The sequence below is a fragment of the Culex quinquefasciatus genome, chromosome 1, assembly GCF_015732765.1.
Source record: "Culex quinquefasciatus strain JHB chromosome 1, VPISU_Cqui_1.0_pri_paternal, whole genome shotgun sequence".
Taxonomy (NCBI): Eukaryota; Metazoa; Arthropoda; class Insecta; order Diptera; family Culicidae; genus Culex; species Culex quinquefasciatus.
This window is the reverse complement of record NC_051861.1, coordinates 9,144,045-9,151,557: the sequence shown is the minus strand read 5'-3', so window position 1 is coordinate 9,151,557 and position 7,513 is coordinate 9,144,045. Positions and strand designations below refer to the sequence as shown.

At 41.9% G+C, this 7,513-nt stretch overlaps 1 protein-coding gene across 1 annotated transcript; it reads left to right on the top strand.

Moving 5' to 3' along the window:
- The first annotated feature begins 1,551 nt into the window (after positions 1-1,551).
- On the top strand, positions 1,552-3,824 carry LOC119765480. The gene is made up of 2 exons (XM_038249415.1): positions 1,552-1,857; positions 2,090-3,824. Exon 2 carries the CDS (start codon positions 2,102-2,104, stop codon positions 3,194-3,196), a length of 1,095 nt encoding a protein of 364 aa, XP_038105343.1. The 5' UTR covers positions 1,552-1,857; positions 2,090-2,101; the 3' UTR covers positions 3,197-3,824.
- Positions 3,825-7,513: the final 3,689 nt, after the last annotated feature.

The following is a 7,513-nucleotide window of genomic DNA, read 5'->3' as shown; positions in this document are numbered from 1 at the left end:
CGCACATAGTTTACATACATTTAAGTGAGATCCGGCTTAAAAAAGAACATAAATATCACTTAAGTGGTCATAACTCAAGACAGGGTTGCCAGATCTTCAAAGTTTTAGAATCTTTGGAAAGGCCTTTCAATTACCTAACCAACGATGGGTCGGATGATGGATCCGGACATCGCTTACATGCATATAATTGAGATCCGGGTATTTGTGAAAACACATTTTTATACAGAACTTTTGAACTACTTATCGAAATTTCAAACAATTCAATAGCGATGTATGGGACCCTAAACCAAGCCGGATGCAACTGGTTCGATCAAAATCGGTTCAGCCAGTACTGAGAAAACTTGGCAAGAATTTTGACACATACATACACACACACACACACACATACAAATACCGAATATTTGTCAAAACTCCATAAACTTTGATGGACATATTTTATTTCTGTAGATAAAATGTTATTTGAAGTGGTTAAATCCTATCAAAACGATATCGTTGAAATTTGTACAAACAAATTGCGTTAGAAAAAAATTTATGTGTTTGACTCTTTGTAAAACTCGATTTTTTCAGCACTCATCGTGTGTATTCAACTCGGTCGGCTTTTGAACCATCCGTTACATCCTGGAGAGTTGGGTAAAAAGCTTGCCATAGAAACAAGAAAAAATAAGATTTTTCCAGACATTCACAGTGAGTTTGGAAAGGCAACTGACCATTAGTGTGTCCCAATAAAAGGCCTCATCCGGATTTCGATCTTTTTTTTTTTCAAAAATCGTTTAGAATCCGCGAGATGCGATTTACAGAAAATTGGTCAGTTTTCATAAAAATATCTGTTGGGACGGTGTGTAGTTTATGGACACGTCCTTATTGTGTACATTCTGAAGAACAATACGAATGTGAACCTTTGTGACGAATAAAGATCTGACGATCACTCTCTTCTTCATCCAGCCACCGTCCTAGACGGTTGGTCTGAAGTGTAGTGCAAGCTATTGTTTTATTTCTGCTGCTATCCGTTGGTCATCTGGGAACCTGCAATCAATCAACACAACGTACTATGGGTCCTACTGCTTTGCGCGATCAATATCATATTTTGTTCTGAAACCATGAATAATGCGTTCAAATTGCCCCGTATTTTACTTTAAGGGGTTACATACATGTAGAAAATCAAAAAAAAAAATCATATTACAGAAAATTTATTAAATCCACTTAAAAGATGATTTTCAATCACTCCTGAAAGTTTCATGAAGATATTTCATGATTTAACTGAGTTAGAAACGATTTCAGCTCAGAATTTTGCCATGCGCAAAGCCAACTGTCTAACTTTCTGAGCGTTTATCTCTGAACACCAAGTTGATATACGGGTGCCACGATATCTCGATATGGGATAAACCAAATTGGCTGAAATTTTGGGTGAAGACTCCCAAGACATGTCCGGTGTGCATGACGAAGCCCGATTTTGAAATTTTGAAATTTTAAAAAAATACAAAAATCAAAAACTGGCGATTTTTTATATGAAAAACTGAAAAATATTTTTATTTTTTTTTAAATAAACTTTTTGAAAATCTGCCTTCGTCATGCACACGGGACCGGTTTAACAAGTCTTCGCCAAAATTTTGAGCTGATTTGATCGAAGCAATGTTGAGATATCGAGGTACCCGTTTTCTGAAACTGCCAACTGGCATTTCAGTGTGTGTAGAACACTTCGGCTGTGCTTCGTTCCAAGCCCAAATTAAATTTGATTATTTTACCGTGAAAAACTCACCGGCTGTGGTCAAGCCTTACACCATCCAACGACCGGGAGCGGCAGCTGGGGTCCCAACGTGTTCGTAGATGGAGGATCGCAAATTTTGAGGAGTTTTCGAGGTATTTACGTCTGTGACCAGCGATAAAATTTGGAGCTAGCAAACGCCGTCTTGAACAAAGCCTTGTTGAAACAAACAAACAGTCATTGAACGTCTCTGTAGTAGTCAAGTCGTCGTCAGTAAAATTATAGCTTGCTATAATCTTCTTGCGCATGAGGCTTCTCGCGCCGAATCTCCGGGCGTATTTACTTTTTGGATTTATCGTCGTAACACCAATTATCGCACACTTCTAGCTGTCCCAGGCCATGTCCGACGATGAAGGAGATCATCGCTACTGTTACGTTTGCGGTAACCGAGAAGTAAATGCCGAAAGGCTGATCGAGTGCGTCGTCTGCAAGCGGTTTGTACACTTCAAGTGCAAAAGAATTTTCGGCTTTTCCATCAACACTGTGAAGGCGAAGCCTTATCTGTGTTCGAGTGAGTGTAAAAACATGCAGTCAGCAGGCGGCAACGAGGAGGTCCTAAAGGAGATTAGAGCACTTACGGAATCGGTTCAAGCATCGATCAAGGTGACTGCATACGTACGGGGTGCCCTCGTCCAGATGCAGGAGCAGATGAAGGTCATTGCTGATACCAACAAGAGCATCGAGGAGTCGCAGAATTTCATATCGAAGGAATTTGAAGTTCTGAAGGCAAATCTGGAAGCCTACAAACAGGAGGTGCACGAACTCAAGCAAGGGAACTCAAAGGTTCAAGAGTGCGTTAGCGATCTGTACGCAAAGAATCATGAACTGTCTACACGAGTGGATCAACTGGAACTCGAATTGGATCGCGTAAACCGGGCACGTCTGACGAAGAATGTTGTAATTATGGGTCTCCCAACCTGCGAAAACGAGAACACGCTGGCATTGGTGCGTACTATGTGTGGCGCTTTGGGGTTCGTGTGTGGGGAGAAGGATGTCCTGCAGGCTCGGCGTCTTGTATCTAAAAAGGAAGCCAAAGGCCACCCACCAATTCTGGCCACATTCAACACGGAAAACGACAAGGAGAAGCTGTTCGAGAAAAAGCGGAACCATGGAGTACTCTTGGCGTCAGCAGTCGCGAACGTGTTTGCCGGCTCAACCTCCAGAGTAACAATCCGGGACGAGATGACAGCATTTGGTAGGCAGTTGCTGCAAGAAGTCAAGGAAATGCAGTCTTTTCTGAACCTGAAATATGTTTGGCCAGGACGTGATGGGAAGGTTCTAATTCGCCGACAAGAAGGATCCAAAGTGGAGCAAGTATCCTGCAAAAGTCAACTTCAACTTCTGTCGAAGACAACCAATAAGCGCGCGGCTGACGGAAGTCCATTATCGTCGTCTTTCCAAGAACCCTCGTCGAAGAAAACGAACTGCAACTGATGGAAACTTTATTGTAAACTGATTTGTTAAGAATTTTCTTTTTTTAATGTATTTTACACACAATATATCTTATGATTCTTTAACTGATTTAAATAAAAATATTTGCAAAACTAGTAGTTCTAACTTAAAAATACTTCAACTCAACGTCAGGAGCGTACGAAATCCAGAAAAATTCGACCGAATTCGAGAGATTCTGGCTTTGTATGTGGGAAAAATCGACGTCCTGGTACTGGGGGAAACATGGCTCACCGATGGGATTACCGGATGCTGTGCTCTTGATGGATTCAAAGGTGTTTTTTCGTGCCGAAACGGCTCACTAGGGGGAGGTCTTGCTGTCTACGTAAGAGATACTTTGGTCTACGAGGAGTTGCTGAACGAGAAGGACAACGGATTTCATCACCTGTACCTGCGTTTGAAGCTCAGTGGGGAGTCGTTCGATATCCATGCCGTCTATCGACCACCGTCCTATAGTACAACTGTCTTTCTTCAAAAGTTGGAGTCCTGGCTTGTCGATGGAAATGTCCAAAAGGTTTTAGTTGGTGACGTAAATATTCCTGCTAACCGGATAGAGTCAGGAGAAACCCAGACTTACGTTAACTTACTGAATTGTTATAACTTTTCAGTAACCAACACAATTCCAACAAGACCAGTCAGTGGAAACATCTTGGACCACGTTGTTTGCTCGGAGTCTCTCCAGCCCAGGGTGATTAATGAAACGATCTTCACTGACATCGGCGACCACTCTATCGTGTTATCATCGTTCAATCTCCAGTCCAAAACTCAGCACAAGATTCTTTGGAAAAACATTGTTAACCACGCGAAGCTGAACGAGGACTTCGGGGTTGCACTGACCAACATGCAAGCAGGAACGCCAAATGAACGCCTAGAGTACACACAAACGATCTACAACAGTCTTAAAGAGCAGAACACTAGACGAGTCGAATGTCGAGCCAGAATAAAGGGGGACTGCCCATGGATGACCTTTGATCTGTGGAAGCTGCTCAAGATCAAAGAGAACGTCCTGGCTGGTAGTCGGAAACGACCACATGATTCTCACCAAAAGGAGCTGCTTGCCCATATCTCAAAAACTTCGAAAAGCAAAAGAAATTGCAAAGAAGCAGTATTACGAGAAGCTTTTCTCCAACGGAACGCAAAAAGAAACCTGGCGCAACATCAACCAACTCATCGGTAGGAAGCAGGAAGGTAAAGATGACATCACACTTCAGATTGACGGACAGCTGACGGCAGATGGACCATCTGTCGCAAACGCGTTCAACAAATTCTTCAGCACAATCGGACCCCAGCTTGCCTCGACTATAAGCAGCAGAAGAGAAATCAACAAGTTCGGCACTCTGAGACCAAAGCCGGACTCCATCTTCCTGAGACCTACAACTGCTGGTGAGGTCGTAATCAAAATCAACGAGCTCGACACCAACAAGAGCTGCGGACCTGACGGTTTATCAGCAATGCTGATTAAAACGCATCACCAAGCGTTTTCACAACTACTACGAGACGTGTTCAATGACTGTATCAAGACTGGCATATTTCCACCTAGCCTGAAGACAGCTCGAGTTATCCCGATTCACAAGGCCGGAAGCAAAACCGACGTCAACAACTACAGGCCGATATCGGTACTCTCGGTGCTCAGCAAGATCCTGGAACAACTCGTGGGACGTATAACGGATTACCTTCTCAAAAGAAGTTGTTATACACGCATCAGTACGGGTTCCGGACAGGATCCAGCACCTTAACAGCAGCTATCGAGCTCGTGGACGAGATCTACGAGGCCTTCGATGAACGCAAAATCGTGGGTGTCTGTTTCCTGGACCTCCGTAAAGCGTTCGATACCATCGACCATGACGTGCTGCTCAAGAAGTTGGACTGCCATGGTGTTCGGGGGAAATCAAACGACCTGATCAAGGACTACCTGACTGACCGGAAACAGTACGTCGTAACGAATGGAGCATGCAGCGATGTCCGAGGGATGTCAGTCGGGGTACCCCAAGGAGTAATCTGGGGCCGCTTCTCTTTCTGGTTTACATCAACGATTTATACAAGCTGAAACTCCATGGGAAGCCTCGCTTGTTTGCCGACGACACCTCTCTATCATATGTCGGTATTGAAGCTGACTCCATCGTTGAAAAAATGACGGAAGATTTGAACAAACTGCTTGGATACTTCGCTGAGAACGTGTTGTCCTTAAACTTGTCAAAACCAACTTTATGCTGTTCCATACCCTCACCGGACGTTAGACCCCTACAGAGAGCTGATCGTGAACAGCACAAGGATCGAGGAAGCTGAAACATTCAAATATCTCGGCCTCATTTTCGATAGACATCTGAAATGGACCCTCACATCAAATGCCTGCAGAGAAGCCTCAGCTCTACGTGTGGTCTTCTATGGAAGGTGTCAAAGTACGTCCCAACAAAGCAATTGGTTGACATGTACCACGCGTTCGTCTAGTCGAAGCTGCAATATCTGGTGTCGATTTGGGGAAATGCTGCCAAGACCGCTCTAAAACCGCTGCAATCTACACAAAATCGTTGCTTGAAGGCTGTTTTCCGGAAACCCAGGCTCCATGCAACACTTGAACTCTTCAATGATGCTCCTCCATCAATTCTTCCTGTCCTGGCACTAAGTCACCTGCAGAGTCTTCTCCAAGTGCACAACATGCTGTTCAAGCCAAAAGCCCACCACAATCAATCGCTCGAGAAAGTCAACCACAAATACACATTAAGAAGCAAGGAAATCTAGTCCTCAAACGGCCTAGAACTGAAGCTGGAAAAACAACATTTGCATACCAAGCAAAAAAGCGCATAATGCACTTCCTGCCAACCTGAAATCTGAACGAAATTTCCAGAAATTCAAAGGCGAAGTGAAAGTCCTCATTAGAAGTCGTCTCTCCAGTTTCCTCATCTAATGCCAAATCCCACTCCCCGGTTACTCCTCAAATCCGATCCACCTTGCCCAGAAAGCAACCATGCAACAAAATAAATGCTTAGTGAGATATCACATTGCCACCGATGATAAGCAAGTAGTGTCAACAAAACTTCCAACACCCCTTAAAAGAGATGCTCAATCTCACTGGGGGTGTCAGTTGGTACCCTGCTAAACTTTTCGCAAAACCTGTGATTTAATCAAAACTAATGCATACATTGCATTCATCTGCTTATTTCGTTTCCGCCACCCACCGCCGCCAAGCCGCCACCGCCCACCGCCCGCCACCCACCGCTATCGACCGCCGCTCACCAGCCAACAAATCACCGAATATTTAGGCATATGTAAAAGTAGATTGATGTAAATTGTAAAATAATTGTAAAGATGCAAAAATAGCATAAGGCAAATCGAGCCTAACCTTACTCCAGTAAGGTAGGTGAATATTCCTAGCATGTATGCTACGAAGTGCGAAATTCAGCCTTAAAAAAAAAAAAAAAAAACTTCAAATAGCTATATCTCGGCAATAATACAACCAAATGTCTTCAAATTTGTTTTGTTAATAGATGAAAATGTATATTTTAATGCCCTGAAAACAGATTTTGAAAAAAAGTTTCATTATGTGCTCAAACCGACCTCTGACATTTTTGCCGATTTACATGTATGTAACCCCTTAAATCATAGTTAGGAGTCCTACCAATAATATTCTGTATTAATATTGATCCTTGAAATCGTAATTTTTCATAGGCAGCAGGTTAATGTTAAAGCAATGGTACTTTTTGCCCAAAATGTTTACTTATTTATCCAAAAATTTATCTAAAAAAATGTGGCGCCAAAACCAATGCCATCATCTGGTAAAGACGAATTTTCTGATCAATTTAGCTTTTTTAATAATAAGTTTTTGTCGCTTAGTGGTAGTAAAAATGACAAATTTTCAAAATTCCCTGTGGAAACTCAATATTTTTAGCTTCAGCCAGCGTTTGATATGTTTCCATTTTTTTGCATTGTTTTATAACATCAATTTACCAACAAAATATATCATTTACATATTGTATTGCCTATAGAACCTTGTAAAAAAACTTTACTAAATTAAATTTAGTTCAACAAAATCATATTTTTCAAGATTTTGATGAACATTGCTTTGTTATAAAAAAATAAACATATGTTTTGATGTAAGTAATTCTTTCTCATTAAATGCGATTTGCGACAAATTGTTGACAAAAATGTGATTTTGTTGTACAAAAAGCGGTTAATTTAAAATACATTTCTTCGTCATGGCACTTACGTCACATAGTCAATGCAAAAGTTTTGAAACAGTGGTGGAAGCAATGAAATTGAGTTCTTATTGGGCATTTTGGAAATTCGCCATATTTATTTTACTTA

Excerpts from the sequence above, each read along its gene's own strand:
- LOC119765480 (XM_038249415.1), top strand. The coding sequence starts at position 2,102 with ATGTCCGACGATGAAGGAGATCATCGCTACTGTTACGTTTGCGGTAAC.